At 35.5% G+C, this 25769-nt stretch overlaps 1 protein-coding gene across 1 annotated transcript; it reads left to right on the plus strand.

Annotated features, from left to right (window-relative positions):
- Positions 1–1989: 1989 nt before the first annotated feature.
- Positions 1990–25098, plus strand: RNF212 (ring finger protein 212). Its single transcript, XM_013942266.2, has 12 exons — positions 1990–2101; positions 3624–3685; positions 7049–7123; positions 10566–10622; positions 15124–15182; positions 17317–17381; positions 17471–17540; positions 18413–18458; positions 19571–19634; positions 21642–21714; positions 22539–22735; positions 25061–25098. Exons 1-12 carry the CDS (start codon positions 1990–1992, stop codon positions 25096–25098), a joined length of 918 nt encoding a protein of 305 aa, XP_013797720.2.
- Positions 25099–25769: the final 671 nt, after the last annotated feature.

Raw genomic sequence — 25769 nt, forward strand, 5'->3', positions numbered from 1 at the left:
AGCACTGAGTGGCTAAGGAACTTACTAGTTTATGACTTAATCATATATTTCCCTTTCACTTATTGCAGCTTCAATGGCTATACCTGATTTGTTTTAATTTAGCTAGCTTATGTACAGCTAGCAGAGCAGCTACAGCATCATGCAAGTACAAATTCTATGCCAGAACTGTGGTTAAAAATTCAGATAATGAGCTCGTCTGAGCAGCAGTAGTGTAAGAAGGTTTGTAATTTAAGAAAATTTAAGATAAATCTGACTTGGTTGGAGGTGGCTATAAGATGATCCATTTCACCACTTGATTAGCAAGTAAAAGGACATTCTTAAAAAAGGTCTTCTAGAGAGCACTGTGACAGCAGAACATTACAGTTTTTGGCTTCCTGCTTGTCTTTCCAGACCCTTTGCTAGTCTAAAAGGTAGTGCAAGCTGAAATATTTGCAGACCAATTATTGTTTTAAAGGTGATACTTTCTTTCTTTTCCTCTGTCCTCTCATCTTTTGTTTTCATTAGCAAAGAAGTGACCTTGTATGTTAAGTTCATTTACTTTTACAGTATGGAAATGAAAATACATCTGTGAATAGGTGAGAATCCATAAAGCAGATATGAAATGGAGACAAAAAGTAGCGTTCTGCAGACTTAAACAATCAAAATAAAATCTTATAAAGCTGCTCACTGATGTGTGTTCTGTATTTAAAAGACTGGAGATTTTAGAATTGTCACATGAAACGTCCGGTAAATAAGTGATACTAAGTTCACTTTTATAGAGCACTCTCTTAAAACATGTATTATAATAAATTCTTTGGTGGTGGGAAAGAAGGAAAGATGAGGTACAACCATATAAGAAATGAAGTCCAAGAAGAAAGTTTAATAACGGGTTGCTATCAGGTTGTGATTCAGACTTTAGCTGACACTTAGTTTCAGCCTAAGGCTCCTAACTATTCCAATTATAAACTTTATTGATCTCACTTAAAATGCACTTAAGCTTTAAAACCAAAGGGGCAAGCATCACATGAGAATTTATGAAGGGGCTATTATATTCTTTAGTATTAATTAGGCCTAACCTCAAACCAGCGCCGACAGCGTCAGCCTTGACTGCAGTCTGAGAGTGCTTCGATCTTTATCTAGAACTATCATTAAATATCTTGGCTTTCATGAAATGTTTTTAGCGTCTTTAACCAATTTTAATTAAATCCATAAAAGGGAAGTGGAACCGTCGCTCTTTTGCGAGGTACTTTGGCGGCAGTTTTATGAACAGTGGGTTTTTATGAAGCTCAAAGCTGGATGTTCCCCCTGGGCGGTCTGTGGCTCCGACCCATCTTTCGGTCATATTCAGAGCTATATCCAGAACCACAAATAGGCCTGCAGGGGAAGGGTAGGGTCTCCCTTAAATCTTCTGTGAGGAAAATTTGAAATTTTTTCGGTTTATTTTTTTTGCGGTTTAAACAATGAAAATCGAGATGCTCGATCGGCGCTCTTCCCCCCTTCTCCAAGAGCAGCAACAACAAACCTCCCACGACACTTAATTAAAAACCCTCCAAATTAAAGGGAGTGAAAAAGCACCACCGTTTTCCGTGTGCCCCTTGCAGGGACGGTGGCACCTCGTGTCTGGGGGCCGCGTGTCCGGTTCTGTGGGGACCAGCCCTGCGGCCGAGCACCTCCTGGGGGGCCCTCAGGTCGCCGCGGCGTCGGGGGGAAGCTTGCTGTCAGGGCGTCCCGTGTGGGCACCCTCTTCCGCCTGGTTTTGGGTGTGTGGCCAGGGGCAGGAGACCTCCCCGTGCCTCCTCAGAGGGGCAAATCCTGCTGCCTCCCCCCCCCCCCACAAACACACCGCGGGTGGGGGAGGGGCGGGGCGCCCCCTCAGGGCCTCGGCGGGGAAGCAGCATGGCGGAGGCAGGCCCGTAGGGCCTGGCCCCGGGGTGGGGGGCGGCAAGGAGGGGCCGCCGTCCGCCCTCCGTCGCCCACTTCGCCCCCCCGGCCCCTGCTGCCCACCACCCCATGGCCGCGCTGGCCTTCTGCAATGCCTGCTTCCGAGAGCCCTGCCAGGCTGCCCCGCGCTTCAGCCTCACCAGCTGCGGCCATGTTGTCTGTGAGCTCTGCCTCCAGAAAGGTAATGGCGGGCCGGAGGCTGCCCCCGCCGCCGCCGCCACGGGCTTTCCTTTTTATCACCCCAGTGCTGTTCATAAACTTTTTAAATTTTTTGCTAGTGATTTTCCCTAAATTGTAAAAATAGCCTGAGTCTGCCTTCATGTGAGTCTTGCTAGAGCAATCTGACTTTGCAAACAAGCCTTAGACTCTGAAAACTGGAGGACTGAGTAATAGTTGAGTCTCGATACTTGCGATCCACGTTTGCACTGTAAAAGAAAGATAAGATGGCGGTCTCACTCCTCCTGGAAGGATATGCTTTTTCATCAGTTAAAGAACAATTTTCAAAGCATTGGATTAATGTTTTGGGGGCAGATTTTGCTAGTAGTCTTCGAATACTTTAAATCTCACCACTGTTGTCACTGAAACACTAGAGAAATTTCGACAGTGTTAGGAAGATTTGAGGTGATGTTTTGAAACTTGTGTGTTTTGTATGTGATACCTGAGCCACATTCTGGGACTCCTGTGATGTGCTTAGATGAGGATTTGTGAAAAAGACGTAAGGAAATCAGGAAGCTTCTTTTCAAAAGACAAAATGTCAGACAGACACCAGTATTTTTCCCTTTGAGGTCATGCTAAAAGCTCTGTCTTTCATCAGGACGCATAGAACAAGAGCTCCATCTGTATTTCAAAACTGAAAAGAAGTCTTTTGACCTTTAAAGTTTTGGCACTTTTGCTGTTAAGGAGAGAGGTTTGTAAAGTGCAGCCTCTCAATATAACCTGAAGACTCCTAGAACATGAACCACAGCCTCCTTGTGTGCTGTTAATATTATCTGGCAGAAAAAAATGAGACACTATAATTTTTTATTGCTGTGAACTCAGTAATAATGATAATATCAGTTTTACAATGTATTTCATCTTAAAGATGTTTATGAACATTGATCCTTAGAAAGGAGACATATAATTATCAACGATGGTAAAAGAATGTATAAATATTGCACTTGTATGCATTTTATAGGCATAATTGCAAATGTATTTGCAAATAATAAAAGAGATTTTAAAAAATGATGAAGTTACTGGAAAAATTCATAAGGTAAAATTATGAATTCTTTGAATTTAGGACTTCATATGTTTTATCTAGAGAGCAAGTCTGAATCCCAAACTAAAAAGTCATATATCTGGTTGACTCTAACTCATTAGTGCACATAAGCATGCATTTAATTAAACCAGACAAGTAGTCCTATTTAAATCAAAGGAACTAAAAGTCACCTGCATTCAGTGACACTAATCATATTCATAAAATCATTTACATGAATGTTTATTTGCAGGATTAAGACCTGATGATATTCACGCACATTTTTCCTGTGCAACTGTATGCTAATGTTTTTAGAATCAAATTATTTATTCGTGTTTATTTGCATTTCATATATAAACCTCAGATTCCTTCCACAGGCTCCAAAGAAAGGTGTAGACATCAAATTCGATTAAAAATGTATTTAATTTCTAGTCAGTTTGATGTACATTTTAAATGTGTCTTTATCCTACAGGCAAAAAAGATGAATGTTTGATCTGTAGAACTCCTTGTCGTACGTTGTTACTTTCAAAACAGGTAAATGAAAGCTTTAGTAATATTGTATTACATTAATCTGTGGTTTGCTTAACAGCTAAATTATTTGCGTTACAAAATACTTCTCTTTTGTTTGCCAACTGTGACATGAATATTTATTGTTGATAGGCTGGTAGGCTTAGATACTTATGCACTATACAGCTTTTAGTTTTATGGATTTCTTCAAATTTCTATGTAAAAGTCTATGTAAACTTTTTAGATCTTCATATTCTATTGGACTACAAATCACTCCAAATTTTTCAAGAACGTGAATGGCTGCTATATAATATCAATGACCACTGTCAAAATGTGGAAAAATGTGTATTGACTTTGGCATTTGCATATCAGAAAAAGTGGACTGCAATGAATTATTTCACGTAATGAACTGAAGCAAAAATCTGCATGCCGGCCCATCAATGTTTTCAAGTGTATTGGCCCTTTTTTTCCATTTTCTCTTAAGCGAAACTACTTTTGTAATGGCCATTGCCTTCTGTTGTGATGAAGAGATGATCTGGAATATTGTAGGGAATTCTTGTCTTCATTCACTAGAGAATGAATAGTTTTATTCCCTTCCTTGAGAAATCACTAGAAAGATTTAATTTTCTTATTTTTCTCCAGGAACCATCTTCTCCTTAGCTGATTTCATAAGTGGGTTGTGAAAACATTTATATTTTCCTAGACTGCCTATTTAAGAGGCAGGCCTGCCTTACAACGATAAAAGAAAATTACTAAGAACACTCAATACAGCTAAAACATTAATCCTACAAGGCCATAAGGCAATCATGTATATGAAATGGAGGACTGTTTGGGACTAATCCTGAGGTGGTAACATTGAAGGAGGTCATGATTTCTCTAGACATTTTTAAAACTAAGCTGATGGATAGCTAAATACAGAAGTTGCTACCTCTGAATGCTGTATGTGAAAAAGCAGAATACTGTTACTTTATATTTTATATTTGTAAATACAGAATCCTTCAGAACTGAAATAGGGTGAAGAAGACAATGCTACCCCCCCAAAAAAAGAAATTACAGCAAAACAATAAAATGCCAGCAAAATAAAAAGGCTGATAGAATATGGTAACAAAATAAAACAAAACACTCTTAAAATCTCTAAGGGAGAGTTTTTCATAAGCATTCAGTATCAGCCTACCTTTGCTGCAAGTTTTATTATTAATTTCAGTCATAGAATAATTTAGATTGTCAGGGACCTCTGGTCATCTTGTCCAACCCCGTGCTCAGAACAAAGCTAACATCTAGGTTCAACCAGTCTTAAATTGCAACATTTCAACAGGACTTAATCTACTTCAAAAATACTGATGGAGTTTAAAAATGCTGTGGCTGTGATACTAACAAAAATATTAGATGTTTCATTAGAACCTGCCACTACTCTGGAGGACTGGAAGGAAGCAAATTACCATATTCTTTAAAAAAGACATTAATGATGATTACTTAACCTTGATTAAAAACAGATAAAATGATTGGAATGATAATTAAAGATGCACAGAAAAAAAATCATATGGGTCTATAATTCAGGAACCTGAGTGGAAAAATACCTGATACCCTTTATGAGCTTGATGCTATAGCAAAATTCCCAATGAGTAGGAGGCCCTACAAATGTGGTAAAATTCCTCATTAAATTGTATATTGGGGCAATCAACATCTGCGCATTAAATATTCTCATCTTTACAGTAATGCATGCTTGTCACCTTTACATTTTCCTTATATGTCTCATGCTCCCCTCTCGCTTTTTCTTAGAAGATGGTGAAGTGTTCTGATGAATCAGAATCTCACTGTTCATTATTTCAGAATATCATGTTAACATCTGCTATTCCTCCATGCAACAAATAAAATCTGAGCAATTTTCTACAAGCCTTTATTCTAAAGAGTATATAAATCAGCAGTGAAGCTGTAAAATGTACATTTTTATTTTTTTTGGATATATGTAATGGTGACTCAAACCAAGGTCCTTTCTTTGCTAGCACCCTAAATAGGTTTTAGAGATTGCCTCATATTTTAAATAAGCCAAATATATTTTTATGAGTATGTTGACATTTTTCTGGATGAAATTTTATTGTCTTGCTTCTATTTTCTTTACTGTAATACCATAGATAGGTTAGACTGTGCTGTCTGTACATCTGCTTTTCTCTTTCTCAGTGTGCCAGTTCACCCTTTGGTAATTTTTGAACCCTTTTGGCTAAAGTCAACCAAATTTGAAAGAGCAGAGGAAATCTCAAATGCAATTAATTTCCTCCTGTAAATTCTGTGAAAACTGGTAGTTGGGGAAACCAAGGAAACCCAGTTTAGTTCTCCTGATGACAGAAGTGCAACTGCACCTCATCAATAAACAGAAGTGGCAGCTATGTGTGCAGTTCTAGAGTAACCACGCAATACATGCCATCTCTGCTCAGCTCACAGGACATGAAAGTAGCTGATGATGTTAAAATAAAGGGCAAAAATACAAAGGACGAAAGGACGAAAAATACAAATCTGTTACAAATCCAGGTTATTAAGTTAGCTGCTCAAATAATTATTTTTCATACATGTAAGGCTTAATTCCTTCCCGTTACTGAAAATACAGAATGCAAGTACAGATTGAAAATAGGTTTGGCAAGTACAGTTATCTAGTCTTGGATATTTCACTTTATGTTAGTGTTATACTCTTCCTGGAATGGATAAAATATTGTCTCTCTGTATGTTTGTGCAGTTCCAAGTAGACCAAAGCCCAGTTCTTTTTGATTTCTGTGTAATATTGGTAATTTAAATCCTCGTAATTTCTTATCAGGCTAGAAGACTTGTTGCTTCACTTGCAGGCGGTCCACTTATTTGTTTAAATAACTCACCTTTCTTTCATTTTTCAATTTTTTTGAGTTTTTGAGATTCTTTAGTACTTCTAATCTTAATTTACATTTTGTATGCAATAGTTTCTATTCTTTTTGACTGGATTTTGAAAGGTATCTTCATAAATGAAGGAAGACTGGGGAGAGGGAGAAACAAAAACCCAGAAAGCAAAGGGGCTGCCAGAAACCTAGTTGTTGATCTGAAGGCAATGCCTGATCCAGGACAGCACATACCTACGTCTTCCTTGAATGGTCTCTTAAAACAGTTTGTTACTGTCTTAGTTGCAATAAGAATGTATGTATGTGTGTAATATATTTAAACAAAAGCATAAAGCCTTCCAGATGATTAACATGGACATTAAATAAACTGAGCTTCTTCTCAGTCTATGCATCATCCTACTCCCAATTTGTTCATTGACATTTTTGACTTATATAAATCAATCTATTTATGAAACACTTCACAAATATTTTATTTAATAGAGTCTGCAAACAAAAGCACTAGCCTTGATATATTTTCTTTTCTTGTTAGACAAATCCTGATATTCAATCACTGTTCATGGGAATAGATACGCTATGCAAGAAGTATTCGAAAGAAATAACACAGGTGAGTCCTGTGAAAAATGTCTGTGAGATTCAGCTTCCATCTGCCAGTCAGAATCCAGATAAAGTGTTTCTTTCTTCATTGTAAATTCAGTCACACCCATTGCATAATTTCATTATACTTGAACGTATATTTGTGTTTGTTTATCAAGCAGGATGGGGAGGAGGGCATAAGAACTAAGTTTTCTTTTCTGGTGGAGGAAATGACAAGGCCAGTATTCTTGTGCTGTGCAATTCTCTGTAGTCTCTCTTAAATTTTTTAACTGTAGAAAGTAACCAGCAGCTTCTACTGATTTGTATTTAAATGGGAAAAATGAATGTATGTGTGTATGAAAATGAATGTATGGCTGTTTTTATCTTTACTGCTCTACTTCCACAGTTTCAAAGTTCTTAGGAAAGCAAAAATTATTCATCAGGGTCACTGCTTATGTTTCCAAACTACCTTTGAAGACAGCTATTTCTGGTTATTTTAATGATGTAAAATAACTTTCAATACCATGCAATGAAAAATTAGATCCAGCAGAACCTTAAACAGGCCCAAGCAGTGTACACTAATTACAGCAGTAAAAAAATTACACAATGGAAGCCTGAGCTGGCCAAAGCTCTGAGGTGAATATTTCTCCTGGCTTTTTTTTTAATAAAGTGAGCAAGTCAACAAATACCAAAGACGTCTAATCTCAAAAGCTAGGCTTTATTAAAAATAAGAACAATATAATTCTTAAAAACCTCAGGGCCTCTTATTCACACAGATGCAATGAAAGATTTCAAGGTAAATTTCCTCCCTCCTTACTGTAACCTCCAAGGAGGATCCCTTCCTTTGGTTTTAGTTTCCAATCCAGCAACTTAGTAGCTTACTGAGTTAAAAAAACTACATATAAGCTCCCTTTGGATCCTCTTTTCTTTCATCTCTGCAGCTTTGCTTTGGGACTTGTCCTTGTCCCTGTCCCTCTTACTGAGCATTTCTATAGCAGCTTAAACAACTCTAAGTTGAACTGTAGTAATGTGTCCTCCCTCAATCCACCGGCAACCTTCACCATGTGTTCTCATCTCCCTTGCACCGGTACTTGTTTGACCCTGTGGTAAGCTTGCTGATCTAGCAGATTAACCCAGGAAAGACGATTTGCTTTCTTCATCCTAGGAATCTCTTAATTGACAGTGTTGATTATGGACTTGTAATTGTTCTACTCTGTGCTCCACAAACTTCTCCAAAGCTGAGCATGTTCCCTTTCCTTAGCCCTCCTCCTCCTAAGGTGCACAGCTGACACAAGGTAAACAAGAAGCTTTCCTCTATCCTGCCCAGACACACAGTTTTTAACAGCATGTCTAATGAACAGTATTTATTCTGTAAACTGTGTACTGTGAAATCCAGAGAGCTATAACACCAATCACACTTGAATACAAACTTCTGTAATGTGTCAAAGAAATGTAAAAAAGGACATGATTTCAAGAGACTCCGGTGAGTTTTCTCTAGTCTAAAATAATGTAAAGGCAACATACTCAAGTGTAAAATATAGGAAGCATTGAGGAATGTTCAGAACTTCCACCAGTGTCAAAAGACATAAGAGCAGCCTGTGCTGTGTTAGGGCAAAGGTTTTATCTACTCTAATGTCCTGTCACACAACAGGTACTTAGGAAAGGTAGAGATGGTGTCTTTGCATTCAAAAGCTTTTAGTTGATATTTTTCCCCATGTAATTATCAAGTTGTTGTCTGAATATTTAGTGTCTGCCACATACTATGGACAGGATGTCCACAACTTATACACTATTTGAAGAATGATTTTGTTTTGACTGTTTTTAACCTGCTACCTGCAAGTTTTATTTGATGCTTTTGCATCCTGTGCTGGAAGAAAAAGCAAGCATTCTCATTTACCCTATCTGTGCTACTCATTAGTTTTAGACTGGTATCGTATCCCTTCTTCAACTGTCTTTTTTCCAGCCATGAGGACTCATAATCACAGTCATTCTTTGTACTGAAACTGCTCCATACCTCTGATTAATCTGAACTATTTCCAGATCTATTACTCCCTTTCTGAGATGTTAGGCATACTCAGTACAGTAGCATCATACATTTTTACAATGGAATAATGAAGCCTATTCTATTTCTATGAAGACTATTCTATTCCTTTTTAAACTGTTCCTAAGGCTTGATTTGCTTTTTTGACCACTGCTGAGTGCTGAACTGACATTTTCATGGAACTCCCCATTATAGGCCCAAGAACTCATTCCAGAGTGGTAGCAGTCAGCTCAGAGCCCATTATTTTCTGAGTAAATTTAGATTTTTTCCCCTCTGTGCATGACTTCACGCTATCTATATTGAATTTCAGCTGTGGTTTCATTACCCAGCCATTCAATCTTATAAAGTCATTCTGAACGTCTTCACCGCATGCTCTTGATTAACTTAATACCATCAGCAAACTTTGCTATAAGAATAATAATAATATCTTTGCTATTCACTTTTCCTGAAGATCATGTATAAACGTGTTGAACAGCAAATGTCCAAGAATGGATCTTTGTGGAAATTCACTGGTGATCTCCCTCAACTGTGTTAAACTGATTTTTTGCTTACCTATTTATTATCTTTTAGGAATGAGTTAGCCATACAAAGATGTGGTGAGTCCTTACTGTTCCTTTTTGGCTGTTTATTCTATCAGTTCTTCTGAAGACACTTCTGATCCTTTGATGAGGATCCAATGGGAACCTCCCAGGCTCTTCTACAGTGAACCAAAAGTAACCATTTCTGTTAGCTACTCCACTATGGTTTCTTTTTTTCTCTGAGTGTTTCTTCTTGCCTGACACAGTCTCTGACAGGTTTCTTACTCCTGGCACATGAGAAGAGAGATTTATTAGTAAGTTTTTGCCTTTTGTAATTTGTTCCTCAAGCTCTTTCCTTGCCTAGCATGTATGTTTTTACTTTTAACCTGTCATGGTTTATGATCCTCATTTGGACATAACCAGAAGTGCTGCTTACTAAAATCACCACAAGACAGTGTGTCTAACAATTATATCTAATTAATAGGATATTTTTACAAGACAAGTTATAATTGCCAGCAGGACACATTACATTTTATGTTGCCATTAATTTTATGTGTTTGCATAGCACTAATGATAAGAAACACCACAGGTAATTGCCTTTCCAATTTCTTTACCTTGTAAATGAACATAGTTTTAAAATACAAATTCAGGGAAATAAATCTACTAACTCTATGGTAGACCATACTAGGTTAAATAAACTTCATAAGAATTTCTGCCTCAGTGATAATAACTTGGACATGAAATTTTTTTGTTGCATGAGGATTTAAAGGATTGTATAAAGAATATGTTAAATAATTATTAGAATATAGAAAAACACAAATTCTGTTAAGTGATTCTTCTCCATTAGTCTTTTCTGAGGTTGCATAAATGTACTTAGGTGAAGATTGGTATAACTGTAAAAATTTTATTTTTAGATTTCAGAATTTCAGGAAAAACATCGTAGACATTTAGTAGCATACCACAAACAAAAGGTAACTCTGAGTTTGACGTTTTTATTTTTGTTGGCTATGTTTGCCTTATTACTTTGGTTTATTTTTAGCAAATACATTCATCTTTTATAGGATTACTTGGCACAGCTTATCAAGATTTCCTCCTTTCTGTCATTATAAATGCCAGTTTTTAACTGTTTAAAATCTGTGATGACTTTATTGATTATGGTTTAGTAAGACGGCTGTTAGTTGTGGAGTGACAGAGATTAAATGGAGAGTAAAAGACAGGGAGAAAAGAGACAGATGATTCACTACAGGGAGGAGGCAATGGAAGGAATGAAGAGATGTTGGTTCTCAGATGATGAGCCTAGAGGAAAACAAGACCCAGACTGACAAACTAAAGTAAGACAAACTAAATGAGAAACTTGAGCAATGCAGAACAAGACTAAAGGCTGGTGCCCTGAGATAGGGATAGTGCAGTGGGGAGAGGAATAGAATCAATCATTCTCTGGAGAACAAGTAGTGAAATTTATGCCTCTTTCTCTGCAAGCTGGAAAGAAATCCAAGATTTCTTTTTCATTTCTCAGCTACTTCCAAGTATTTGTGCAAATAGATGACTGTTTTATTCATCTCTAAGGACATGGCCAGCTATATTGCTTAAAGCTACTTGACAGTACTGGTAGATCAACATATCAGTAGGTGTCCTAAGTTTGAAATGACAGAGGCAAAAACAAATGCTGGCCAGCTGGACATTTCTGGTGTAAAGAGGGCATATGATATGGTCCCAAATTATGAAACAGCTTGTAAACTTAAATGTTTTGAGGCCCATTTTCCCCTAGCTTCCATGACTGCATTTTGGGATCAGTCCTAGTTTACTTTGGAGTGGGTGGTTCTTTAAAAGTCTTGTCCTTCTGCTTTCAAGGCCAGGCCATAGAGGAATTCATTTGATTTCATGGTCCTTTCTGATCTGATTCCATATGGTAAAAATTCAGACTCGGAGGCAAAGTAAGACAAACTCTTAATAGTTTTTCCACAAGTGGAAATGTTGTCTCCAGACAATCTGTGCAGAGTTTTGGTACTTTTTATACTTGATACTTTTTGATGATAACTTTCTTAGTTATTTACTGTTATGATAGTCATTTAACAGTGGCACCCAGGATGCTGCTGAGCTGAGGAAGGTGTTCAGGTGCTAGTATGGAGACAGCTGAAAGTTTGGCTGGTTGCTCTTTCAATGGTACACTGGTTTGGGTATTTTTTATTGTTGTTTTTTCTGTTCTGTGTATTTGTTTATAATTTAAAACTGCTTGCACTGGATCAGGGTCAGAAGAGGGTGGTTGAAATATACATCCTATGTGCAGCTAAGGCTAGCACTGGTGAGGCTGTTTTGTTGGAGAAATGGCTTGGCAGTGAGGCTGAGGTGAGCAGGAAGATAAGAATTTCCCCATGCAGCAATATACCAATCTCCTGCCTGTGAGTTTCAGTTAGTGATACTCCCCCTGTCAAGGCTACTGCCAGGGAGCCTGAAGGAGCTGGGGAGAGGTAGATTGCAGCTGGCAGAGGCACAGGGGACAGTGGAGAGTGAGTGTATGTTCATGTCAGGGTGATAATCTCCATCCAAGTCTTCCTGCCGCTGGCTTTGAGATGAGGAGAGGGGGGAAGGGATGAAGTAAGGGTGGAATGGCCTAGCATGTAAACAGCTTGACAAATGGCAGTGAGCTGGAGGGAGGTGAGGAAGCATAAATCTTCCCTTTGACCCAAGTGCTTCTTCCTGGCACCCTCCACTTCTCAGGCCTTGGCCCACAGCCTTTGGGAAAGGCAGAGTACTGCATAATGAAATGCACAACGGGGGTTCTCATGCTTGTCTATCTTTGTGGGTTCCTTCCTTATTTCTAATATGTCCTCACTATCATTGTCAACTAACAGCTTTCATGACCTTGGTGAAAGCTTCTTTGTTGCTCTTTCTGTGAGTTTCAGAGATACTGGGGGGCGGATGATGATTTGTGATGTGAGCACTTGATGTCCGTATTCCTGAAGAGTCTAGTCCCCACATATTCTGATAGGACCTAGAGATATTAAGAAAGAAATAGCTACTCACTTGCTTTAAGGGATTTTGGCCTTTAAATCATCCAGTCCTAGAAAGAGGCAGGATAAAGTACATTGTTCCTGACATTTCCACCAGCCACTCTCTTGATCAAACCTAACTCTCATTAGGGAAAAAAAAATCTTCTGGGACTTTTGTGGTCATTATGTTGCTTCAGAAATATGTTCTCCTGAAGCTTGACCCCTGTCTGGAGGCGTTTATACTACACTGCTGCCTTCTCAGTGCAGGAATGATGTGCAGAAGAAGTTCTTGCCAGGCAGATCTATTAGACAAATAGATATATTACAACAGTCTCCTTAAATCCCCTGAGCTGAAAAAAAGGAGACTGGGAGAGTATTAGGGCAGTGGTCTGTAGTCTTGCCCTGTTCTTACTGTCTCCCAGGTGTCTACTCAGGGCCACTGCTGGAAACAGAATACTGGGCTAGCTGAACCCTTAATCTGTATCATTATGGCCATTTGTCTGTTTTTCGTAATTGAAGACTCTAAAAAGAACAGGAGTTCAGGGGTCTGAGGACTGAAAGATAAAGCCAGTAGAATTCCTACTCAATAAAATACAAAAGTAATTTCTTTTGCATTTGAAACAATCTGCGGATAAAAGAGGTGTAGCCAATAACCGGTGTCAGAGATGGGGATGGGGAGAACTGCCTCCATATACACAGTGATGGATTGGAAAGACAGTGGAGCAGAAAGGACAAAAAGGCTGACTTAAATATGAGACCAGATTTGATATGCCAGAGGTAATTTCTAGAAACTCAATTTGATCCCACAGTGAGAAGTTTTTACTGGAGGCTTAAAATATGACTCTTCAATATATAACACTAGAAGAGGAGAAATACAAATTTTGTTTCTCTGGATACCTTTTTACCTCTTTGCAAATGATTCAGATTAGTTTTACTAGAACATTCTAAGGGTATTACATTACAGCATTTGCCTTACAGGTTATTCTTACAGTGATACTGACCATTTTCCAGTGATTTTCCATATACTACAGAGCTATCATCTTATGTGCCTGTGCACACAGCAAATACACCATTGCTAGTAATTATTCTGTTTGCTTATGTTGCGGACAATAGACTTGTGATAGATGTTAATATTTTAACTTCACTAATGAATTATGTAATAGGTTTTCTGGTATTTTTCAGTTGACTTCCATAAAAAAATACACACATTAAAAGAACTTTCAAGTTGTACATGCAGCCATTCAACATTCAGGAGTTTTTTCCCCACTTGTGTATATTATGATGCAGTCCTGAAGTACATGATTCCATGGTTTTCCCACAAGATCTGTGCGATTGGGGGTTGACACAGGACTGTGTGAAAAAAGAGGGTTTTGTTTGTAAAGTACCTCCTCTGTGAGTTAAAAGTCAAAAGTCGTGAATGAAATAGGACATTGCAAGAAAAGTGTTGCTGAATCCTATTTTAGAGAACTGAATTCTACCCCTTCTTCTATCTCAGGCTACCTGTCTGATGCTAATCAATTAACAGAAAATATGCAAAAAATCAGATCCTACATAAATTAGACTTTGTCCTTAATCTGTTTTCCCTCAGTTTCTCATCTGCAAAAAGAACATAATGTCTTCCACAACCAATTTGATTTTATAAAGGTAAATCAATCAATGTTTATAGAGAATTCAAATAATACTGTAAGGAGAATCACAAAAAGTTAACATGAAGACTTATAATTTGTCTTCAGGTCAAAATATGAATAGTATGAAGTAGTGAAGGACTAAGGTCACACACTGGAAGTTAAGGATAAAATACAGATATGGTATCGAGACTATTGAGTAAATTTTTGCATCCTCCATAAAAAATAAAAATGTAGCCTGTAAAAAAAATTACACATACTAGAGAGTTGACCTAAAGTTCTTTGGAATCTTCAATATTGCAAGCTAATAACATTCTTTAATGGAGATTTTTTTTTGGTTATGTCCACTACATAATAGAAAATATTCTTCACATAAATCATTGCAAGTAGATATACCGCAAAGAACTGAATAAATTTTGAATCTCAAAAAAGAAATATGTGATCTTGGTATTCTGGAAATGGTATTGGTATTTTTTCAAGATGCTTTTAATTTACATATGCTAACTTTTCTATCAGATATGGAAAAGATGAAGAAAAACAGAAGCAAACTATTTTTAAGCACTGTTCTTAGTATTCATGTATCCTGTGTTACCAAAGCATTTCTTCACAAAAGATAATCACACTAAGTCTATAACTGCCCCAAACAAGCTCATCTTCTTCAGACTGACTATATAGTGATCCATATAACAGCTATAGTCTTGCCCCTTTTTATCTAATAATAAATCTGGAATGGCAATGATATCTAAGATTAAAACCAGCAAAACACAACCTTTCAACAGTTTAGAATACTAGTTGTATGAAAATGGATTTGTGTATTACACAAATAGAGTTTGTTTAAATCTCTGATTACATCACAGACACTGAAGTTGGAAGAATCTCTCAAGAAAGCAACGCAACAATTGCATCAGATACAATGGTAAGAGGTTTAATGCAGCAGAAATAAATGGGGAACATTCTTTGTAATCAGATTACAGCAGGGCTAATTGATAAAATGATAAAAATCATGCTTTGTTTGCTTTTCTCTTTGATATTGTGTTCTATAAATAAATCAAGTATATTTTTAACCTTATAGAAATAAATGAATAATGATTTTTGTTGTCAGGTCCATTTCTTCATGTTAATCAAGCTTGTCAGGAAAGAATAATTTAAAAAAAATTCAAGTCAGTAATTATTCTAAAAATGAACTTTTAGCAAGCGGTATTTATTATGATGGATTAAACATCTGAATGCTTATGCAGTTTTAATATTTCTGTTTGCACTGACATGAATTTGGGTTGCTCTTTTTCAAGTTTTCCAGCATCAGTTTAGAAGGTTCACAATATCTTTTCCAGTATATCTACAACTAGCCCACTTGCTGAATTAGCAAAGTTTTGTAAAATGATTGTAATCTGCCTTGTATGTAGTAAAAATAAACTACTCAGCTCATCTCAAAATAGCCTTTTGCACAAATGCACTAAGAGGTAGCTTATTATTATCCCCTCATTGACTGATACACCTAAATCTTTTTTATCCTTTATTACTGGCAATTGCTGAATTTCCAACTTATAGCAGTTCTTATTATTGACTTCTAAGTGTGCTTTGTGCTATTACTTTTTATTAGCTTTCATTTTATTTCAATCATTTTATTCAAAAAGATCACATTATTTTTATTTTATCATTATCTTGTCCTCCTTCATATCGATGATACTTTCTAAATCTGTCTACAGATTTCACAGACTGCTGGCTATGTCTAAGTCAATAATGAATATATTAAATAGAATCAGTTGCAAAACTAATCTGAAGGAGACATCAATAATAACACTTCTGCACTCTCTTAACCCTTTTTTGTTGTTGTTTCCCTTTTAACATTATTTACATCATAGTTAACTGAATTAATCCCTCTTATCTCTGCTTTAAAGACTAAGTGACCTATACAGCACTGTAATGCTTAGATTGAATTAACATAGATTAAATGTACTATCTTACTACTGTTTAAAAAATCTGCTTACCAGAAAATAAAACAAAACAAAAAAAATGTCCAATCAATCTGATGTGATCTCCTATGGTAAAATTATTATTCATTCCATCTTCCATTTGCTTCCATATCGTATTTTATTCTTCTCCTTTCTAAGACTTCAAAAACTACGGGAAAAAATCTAACAGCCGTGGCCCTTTTTTTTTTTTTCCTTTTAGTGAGTATTGGTATCAGTGTATCAGAGTTCTTACTGTGTAGTTATAATGTACTACTTCCCATGGATCCATCTTCTTGAGAGAAACCTTTCTCCATGAATGCCACTTTATGCATTCCAATAGTAGGATCCTGAAACGTCCTTGATAAGCCAGTTCACTGAGCCAGCAATTTAATTGCAATATCTTGTGTTGTCATTCCTTTTCTGTGTTTTTTAATATACACTTTCTTCTGACTCTGACATGCACATAGTGTACTAGATTATGCTCTCTTATGGTGCTTGGTGTAAGATGGCAAAGATAAAGAGTAGAAAGGAAACTATATTTTTATTCTCTGTTTCCTTTTCCTTATCTGCATCTCAAATAAATAGCATCTTGGTTTTACCAACTACAGAGTTCTAACTGAATTTTAGATTTTCACAAAGTTCTACCAAAAGAGTTTGACCTAGTGGTTCTCCTCATATGCCCAGTGAGACATATTGCTCCTGCGTATGATTATTAGCAAAGGTATCAGTTTTTTATAACAGTTGGTGATTAGTAGAAATATGCCAACATCTCCTTAGAGAACTAGATTTTTAAGGTTTGGGAAATTTACACATCAAAATGAAGATTTTAGAGGCAGTTGTAGTTAATAACTGTATTTTAATACCTGTTGTTCCATAAAGTATTCTGCCATAATGTTATCCTAAATTGGCATTATTGTGCATGGAATGACTGATATATCAAATACACTGCTTATTTTGCTTCATGATGAACTGTGACATGGTAGAAAGCTATTGATGGATAATATACTTTGATCTTATGCTCTATTGACCAGTTATACAAATGAGTTAACCAAACCGATTTTTAGCTTATATCCATTGTTCCTTTCATTTTGCTTTTAGTATGAAACCTCCTCAACAAACTACTCAACTGCCACTTTCCAGTACAAGCAGAAATCCACTTTCCAGTAAGAAGTGTTAGTTTAAAATATTAACTATGTAATATATATCACTGGATATAACAATGTTCTAATATTGCATTTATTGCTAACTTCAGTTCCTTCAAAAATTCAGAATGGATATTCTTCATATTCTCTCCACCCTAGTCATGCTTCTACTTCTGAAATGTAGGTACAAAACCATTAATTTCCAATAAAAACCTTACAATAACAAAATATTTACAAATTTTTTCACCTAAAACCATTTATTTTGTAGAGTATGTATCCTTTTGGCAGTGAGTTTAAAATGACTATATTTTCTAATTTTTGTGTTTCCTTTTGCAAACTGTGTATATATAAAAGTACTGGGGAGGGTTTTGTATATCCTAATATACATATTAGCTAGCTGTATAGATTGCCTTGGTATTCACCGAAAAAAAACTTTAAGGCATGATTCACCTTGTTCTAAGACTTTTTGGACAGACTGATTAAATGAGCTCCAATGGTGAGTATTTCTTCCCATTGATGGTACAGGAAATCTGAATGACTAGTACAGACATCCATATTTACACTGTAGTTATCTAGTTAGATAGGATCAACCCCAGCTAGGCATTCAATGCTCATTAAATTTTAAATAAATTGAATGTATAGCTTGTTCAAGCTAAAAGATTTCTTTACCTATGACTAATTCACTTAAAAAAAAAAATTTCAGAATGCCATTAGTGTGAAGACAAATGACAAATATATAAATGTGCATGTTTATTCTGGCTTAAATAGAAGTATAACATCATTAGTCATAAAATAACTTTCTCTGTAAGTATCTAAACCAAGATTCTTACTAGAATGTGGATTCTAGTAAGATTCTTACTAAATCTTACTTGATTTTTCTTACCTCTAGTGGGTTTTGGAACAGGTGATAAGTACTTTTTTATGTATTATGCATTAAGCATTATTAATTATGTATTAATCAAATTAAACATGGGGAATATAATGTAATTTTAGTCATTATAATGAATGTGTTATTTTTATTACGTCATACTTACTTTGATTTTTGTTATAAGAATGGATTCAATGGAGATTGATCCTGTACCTTCACCAATGAGGAAAGTAAGTTCCTTTTTTATATATATATATGTATGTTTTTGGTTTCTTCTACCCTGTTAATTACTGTAAAAAGTAGATTCCCCCCATTCAGAACAATTCTTACATGCATGCTGATTTCAGCTATGGTTGATGCTTAGTAGAAGTCAAATACTTCCCAAAAGGAACTAGTAAGAGATAAATCACAACACTGATTTCTATAATTTTATTCTCCCTATGGCATAGACAAGGTTATAAACTTGTGATGCTAAATTAAATAGCAAATTCTTGAGTTCCAAGTATATTTACGTTATAAGAATGTTGTAACTGTTTCCAAAATAAATGTTGCTATTGCTTGAAACTGAGACTTAGGATTAAATTTGAAAGTCAAATATATTAAGGAATGGAAGTATACATAAGATTCCCACCTTCATTCGACCTCATGTAGATATCTGCAGTGCAGATCTAAGCTAGTTATCCAGTCATTAGTTTTCACCTTTCATAAAGAATTTTATTTGCTGTTTGACCAGGTGATGATGCCTCTGGCTATGTCCAGGGGCATCAATGTGTGAATGACATCTTCACATGTTAAGAAAAAGCTAGATGGTAGCAGTCACCAGTCTGAGGGCAGTGTTAAAACCTTACATTTTAAGCTCTGAATGACCTCTCTAAGAGGAAAATGGAGGGAGGAACTCTTCCCCGGTTAGGAGAGGTAACATCCAGGAAAAGAAGATTGCTTAAGGATGGAATCTCAGCACAGAAAATGATGTAAGCATATGATAATTTTTTATCTGAATGTGACAGAAAGGACATTTTGGAATAAAACTCAAGTACATGTATTTTTTTCCCTGTGTATCTCTGAAAAAAACAGTAACTTAATTCCACAGTTTTGCATTTTAGTGCTATGAACAAACCTGGAAGGGATAATTTGGAAGTTAGCAATGCAGAATGGTGGTCTAGGAGATCTCTGTCTCTTAAGGGCAACCCTTCTTAGAGTATCTTTGCCTTGCAGGAGAGCAATGGAGAGAGCCCAAAGTCTGCTGGTTTTGTACTCCTCAAACCTAGAACACTGTTACTTAAAATATCTTACTAATTTGTGTACTTATTACACTGTAATTAATACCTTGCCATTCATTTAGCCTGAGACACTGACTGGTCCAACAAGACTATCACTAATAACTCCACCCCAAGGTGGACGTATGGGTAAGTAAAAATAAAATTTATAACTAGATAAAATTTATATTACTTTAAGAGTATTCCAAAATTAAAATCCGTGCTTTAGCAGTTTACTGAGCAAGCTTGGATTGTGTTGAGGTGTAGGGAACTTGTCGTGTAGATGTCAGTCCAGCAGATGAGAAATGGTTAAAAATGAAGAATGAAATAAATCTCTGTATTTACCTGCTCTGTTCTATCAATAATTTCTTATAGCCAAAATGATGTTTGCTGAGCAACCATAGTCAACAGTTGCAAAGAAAATACTGTAATGATGTATATGGTAGAACAGAACATACATACTGGCAGTATATGTTATTGGCTCTCCATTAGTCTTCATGGTTATACCGATTTATAGTTACCAGAGATTAATGCTGCCCATAAAAATCATTTTAAATATCAGATGAGAAAATAAGGGAAAATTGAATGAAAGTTACAAAAATACTTGGTAACAACCAGGAATTTCTTCAGAAAGAGGTGATGGTTTTACTATATCAGTATATTAGGGTATGAGACATTTTATCTATTTGACTGCCTTTCAATCCTGGGCTGTTGTAGCTCTCTGAAGTAAAGAAGACATGCATGACAGCCAGTTGAAACTATTACAATCTTCTTGCGCATTGTTTATTTGTGAAGAGTTTCACAGAATTTCCAGTGGTCTGCAGGTATACCATTCATGGGCCCCTTTCATTCTCATTTTTCTATCCAGCATGCTCCTATACCAGTCCATTCTCAGGCAACCTTACAGCTGGATTCAGCTGTTAAGAGGATCCATCTCCAGCCAAAAAATGGAGCTTTTAGCACTCTTATGCTTTTACATGGTGTAAAAGTCCTGGAATAGGGATAATTACAATTGCAATGCACAGTGTAACGAATTTTTGTCCAGAGGTGTTGTGGAGTCTCCATCCTTGGAGATATTCAAAAGCTGTCTGAACAGGGCCCTAGAAAATCTTCTGTAGGGGACCCTGCTGGAGCAGGGGGGTTGGACTAGATGATCTCCAGGGATCCCTTCCAAACTCAACCCTTCTCTGATTCTGTAATAAGTAAAAATTGCTTTTTTCTATATTATGTCAGATTTTTTCTATGGTATGTCTGATTTATATGTTCAGATCCTTTCTAAATGCACTTTTGTGTATAAATTTATGGATAACAAGATAGCCATAGTCTAGGTAAACATTTTTTTCATTTTGTCTGAATATAAATAGATATGTAATTTGATAGTAAAATTATATGTAAAACAGTTATGTGCTCAGCACATTTCAGAATCAACCCATAAAGTCTTGCAATGTTCAAAGCTGAATGAATCAAAGCACAGTCATGCAATAGATTTAATATTTATAAAAGTAAGAGTCAGTACAAACAATGATTTATTGGTACAGCAAGTAAAGTTTTTTTAAAGGAGATCGATGAGGCAGAAAAAAAAAAAAACAGCTGAAGAACTGAAGCACCTCAGCAGCACTACCTTAATATTCTAATAAATGAGAGCAGGTGAAAGAAACCAACTTATCTGTGTCAATCTTGGAAAAGATTTGCAGGAATGGTACAATATCATGTTTTTTGTGACAGCTAAGCTCTATGTAGGGATTAATCTGTTGAGATTTAAGTCAATTTTTCACCATTACCTTCTGTTGGAGTACTGCTGAGGAGTTATGAGAGCTTTCACTTCTGCTGGACTTCTAGCAAAAGATACTGGAAAACAAATGCTGCCTCAGCAGATGTCTTGTATGTGCTAAATCCCCCAAAGCATTATTCATTTTTAGGGCTATTTTGATCTTTCCTCAAGTGTTACGAGGATTTTATTTTGTCCGGATTTTATTTCATCCCTTATCTTTCATTTTCTATTGTTATTCTCTATGGTTTTTCATGCTTGAATAAACTGATGGTGAATGTGGCCCAGAAAATGTAATTAAGGTATTTATCCTTGTTTCCAAAGTGATATCTCTTAAGTAAAATGGGTAATTCATTTTAATCCTGTATTCAAAAATATAATTCTTACAGGCAGTGTATCCTACAGAAGTTCTCAGCCATCTGGAATAATGTCAAGTCAAAATAGTAAAGCAGGATCTACAAGGTAATTAAATAGAGCTCATGCTTTTCAAGATGTTACAGTCTTTTATTGGAGACTGAAATTTAACTCTTGTCTGGCCTCAGTGATTCTGTACACTTAAAGGCTATATTCTGTATCTGTCTTCTAAATAAGAAATGTTATTGTGTAAGCTAACTATCACCTATATGAATATGTTTTTGATTGCTGGAAGATTACATTTTGAAATTATTTTCTTCAAAATGTTCAGAGGTAATCTGAGTTCCTGTAGTTGTGTACATCTACAGTCACAGTACTTTATATAAAGAGTGGTGAATTTTTATTAAGAAAGTGAAACGTCTCTGTTTTATGTTTCTTCTAAAAGTCAGAGATTGCAACACAATATCCCCAACATCTTACTGAGAAATTGCACAGAGAGCTATTCTCTGAGTAACCTGAACATCGTCATGCAGTGTGCAGCAGCTCTTTCAGGCTTTTCATCTAAACATTGAAAAGGTCTCAATTTGTGAGAAATATCAACATGAAGAAAAAATTTAAAATGGATCCAGAAAGTATAAACTCTTGTTCCCCATAATCATAAAGCACAATATACCTTCTTAGCATAAATTTAAAATACATAACAAAATATTTCTTTTCTATCTCTGATTCTCATACCTTTTGTTTTCCTTCCACTGTTTAGAATGTGTAAAAATCCGAAATATCTAAATGTCTGATGAATAAGGAATCTGTAAAACATAACAATTTATAATGTTTTTTATTAAAATGTTAGCACTGTGAATTTAAAAGGTTTGAAATCTCTTGTAGTACAAAAGTAGCCTCAAATCTTACTCAGAAATTAATTTAATTAATAGATCCACACCTATAAGACTACCACATAATGGATGTCCACTCACATCATCATCTGGATCACAAAGTAGTAGAATGGGGTCATGGGCTACTTCTGACTTCAGAACACCGCAGCTGTATCCATTTACATCACCTTCCTCACAATCATCAGGAACAAGACATCCAATCACCATCCCTGGCCTTCTGCAGAGACAACATTTAGGCAAGTATATTTTATAAATTAACAAAATTTGACTCTCTCTACTGAAAAATTTTCAGCATAAAATACAATTGTTGCTTGTTTACTGGAGCTCAGAGAAACAAATTATACAGGGTAGAAATGATATTTGAAAACTGGAAGCAAGCTATCAAAAAATATGAAAAAATTTGTGGTTTATTAGCACTATTTAGCCTTATCCATCTGTACAATAGAATATCTGCTATGAGAATGTGTTCTTGCTTCACTTCCCACAATGTTTTTACAAAGATTTAAATCTGACAAATTCCTAGCAATTCTGAACAATGCAAAGCATATAATAATTTGGCAAAAACTAATCTTCCAACAACTCTCAAGTAAAGAATGGAGAATAGCAGACAATTAGTGGAAGAAGTAGACTCAGTGGGAGTCATAGTAAGTCAGAGTATTTCAGCTGGAAGTAAGGAGTAATGAACACAGATAAGACTGAGATAGTCAACAGGAGTGCTTTAATAAGGACTCTTATTAAGGAATTAAGGAATAAGAATGGTTGAATTTACACAAGGGAAAGAAGGAAAGAATAGTCTATAATGAAAAGAATGAACCTGAGACAGTTCCTGCATGAATGAATGGAGTGCTGTAGAAAGTGGATGACAGCTGACCTCTCATGTCCAGTGGAGAAAAAGGAACATAAAAGGAAACTGCAGTATTCTGAATGTAACAAGTGAAGTATTAGTGTTCTAGTTATTAGGAACTTGGGAAAATTAATGGAAATGAACAAATAAACAAACTCCTCTTGAAGTAAACAAGGAATAGAGAACGAACAGATGAGACAGAAAAGGAAGGAAGGCATATTCAGGAATGGAAAAGAAAAGTGAGGATATTAAAAGGGTTTGGAGAAGAAAAGGAGTACAGAAAAATGCATGATATAAAACAAAGGCTATAGAAGAAACAGAATAAAAAAATGATGAAGAATGGCTATAAGAATGCAGAATATTTGTGTAAAAAAGGGAACAGGATGGACCAAAAGAAAAAGATGAGAGGACACTAAAGTCTGTTTTTCCAGGGAAGCAAGAAAAGTATAAAAGAGAAGCCCTGATAATTACAGCAAACAGACTTAGACCAAAGAATAAAGAAATGATGAAAATAAAATTAAAAATGACAAAACCAGTTTATTTTCTAGTATTATTTGTGTATTTTATAATTATTATTAGATATTTCATTGTACTTCTGTATCACATGCTCTGCATCTTCACAGTCTGGGAGAAAAGGCTTAGATGATTATATATGATCATTTATTTCTGGTCATCTTTCCCATATTCTATACTATATTAATTGTATTTCTTTTGTTATTGCTTGTTATTATCTCATCACTGTCTTTAGTAGTAATCTTCCCTATCCTATGAACTTGTCAGTCCTAGTACTGTTCCCTCATTTGCCAGAATTTCTCTTTCAACCTCACATTTCTTGCGAGTCTATCTGTCATCAAGACACTGACATAAATATGCAGGGTAATAACTGCAGCATAAAGCTAGCAAAAGTAGCTGTACAGAGACTAGCCCAAGAGGTGTGTATGGTCATGTTAGGAATTCCACTGGGGCAAATTGATTCTTCATATTGCAAAGTTTACATCACAAGTGAAAACTTTGTTATTTACATTAAAAGGAAAATTCAGACTAAAATTGTTTAATTATTTTTCTTTATTTATAAAAGTGACTTTTCTATTCCAAGGGCAACACAACTCAAGCAGTTTGGAGTTTATAGCTAAACTGTTCTGTAGATACGAAGAAACCTAATGAAAGCAAAATGAAGATGTTTTAGGAAATTCAATCATTTTCAAATTTTGAATGCTTATAGCTTGTGAAAGCTTACATCATATTTGTTTTACATGTGGAAGTTTCTGGATAGTGATATACCATGTGATATAATATATGAACCAGATAGATTCTGTAAATAATGGAGTAGGAATCTGAGTAAATAAAAATAAGCAGCCATACTGAACTTAAGTATTGGTCTGATTTCAACTGTATGTTTATAAATTAATTGCAGTTTATATTCAGAATAACAGTATTTACTTTGACATTCACCTGTGTAGCCAAAATTCAAATACAGCACAAATTCTTTTAAAGAAATAGAATTCTAATTCTTTTATAGAAATATAGAGGAACATTTTTCAATTGATAAAAACAGCTATACAAAAATTTATATCAAAATGTCTGTTTCATATTTTTAAATTTTGATAGTTTTTACTTTCCATTTTCTTCAGTAGATTTCAAAAATATTTACATGAGTAAAGTTTTCCTTTAGTATTATTAAAAATACTTCTATTTGTATTTGTTATTGTTATTCTAGGATCTACTAATTTTGGAGGACATTCAGTAGAAAGATAAGCAAACATCTGTGATTTGTTTTGTTCAGTATGCATCTGGAGAAGCCCTACACAGTCTTTGGATCTCTGAGTACTTGTAATTTCTATAAAATGTCAAACTGGCATAAACAGCTAACTATTCAGCTTGAATAATCTATTTAAAATGTTGCTGATATTGCTGATTAACATCTATGGTAGTTTTAAACAGGACTATAAAATACTGTAGCTATTTTTATAATTTTTGGCTTAAAATGTATTGTAAAAATAAACAGCCTTTATTAACTAAGTGTTAAGACAAAACATGGTTATATACTCAGTGAACACTTCTTGCTGTGAATGCATAGACCTCCAGTAGGCTTCTGTGTATAAATGGTTGTGCCTGTACAGTATTAGAGATGAGCCCCAGGCCTGAAATATATTTTAATTTATGAGTATTTGATTCCAGAATTTCAATTTGGGGTTTTTGTTCAGTAGATCACTTTTTGTTTGCACTGTTGAAAGACTTAAGATTTGGGATATATTACATTCTAACAAGCACTGCTGAGTTTATAAGTGCAATATTTATACCGCAGTCCAAGAAGCTTACCATTTGATTTAGGTAATAGTGATTTCTTCCCAAAATGAGATGAAATGGGGGAACAGCTATGAAAAGAAAGAATATGTTGGAGGCTACCTTTACTCTCCCTCGGGAAT

The sequence above is a fragment of the Apteryx mantelli genome, chromosome 5 (assembly GCF_036417845.1).
Source record: "Apteryx mantelli isolate bAptMan1 chromosome 5, bAptMan1.hap1, whole genome shotgun sequence".
Taxonomy (NCBI): domain Eukaryota; kingdom Metazoa; phylum Chordata; class Aves; order Apterygiformes; family Apterygidae; genus Apteryx; species Apteryx mantelli.

What these genes read in the sequence shown, in the direction of transcription:
- RNF212 (XM_013942266.2), top strand. Translation starts at nt 1,990, where the DNA reads ATGGCCGCGCTGGCCTTCTGCAATGCCTGCTTCCGAGAGCCCTGCCAG. An exon ending in ATTCGAAAGAAATAACACAG is followed by an intron (nt 7,124 to 10,565) that starts GTGAGTCCTGTG and finishes TTTTATTTTTAG; the next exon opens with ATTTCAGAATTTCAGGAAAA. An exon ending in AAGCAGAAATCCACTTTCCA is followed by an intron (nt 17,382 to 17,470) that starts GTAAGAAGTGTT and finishes TGCTAACTTCAG; the next exon opens with TTCCTTCAAAAATTCAGAAT.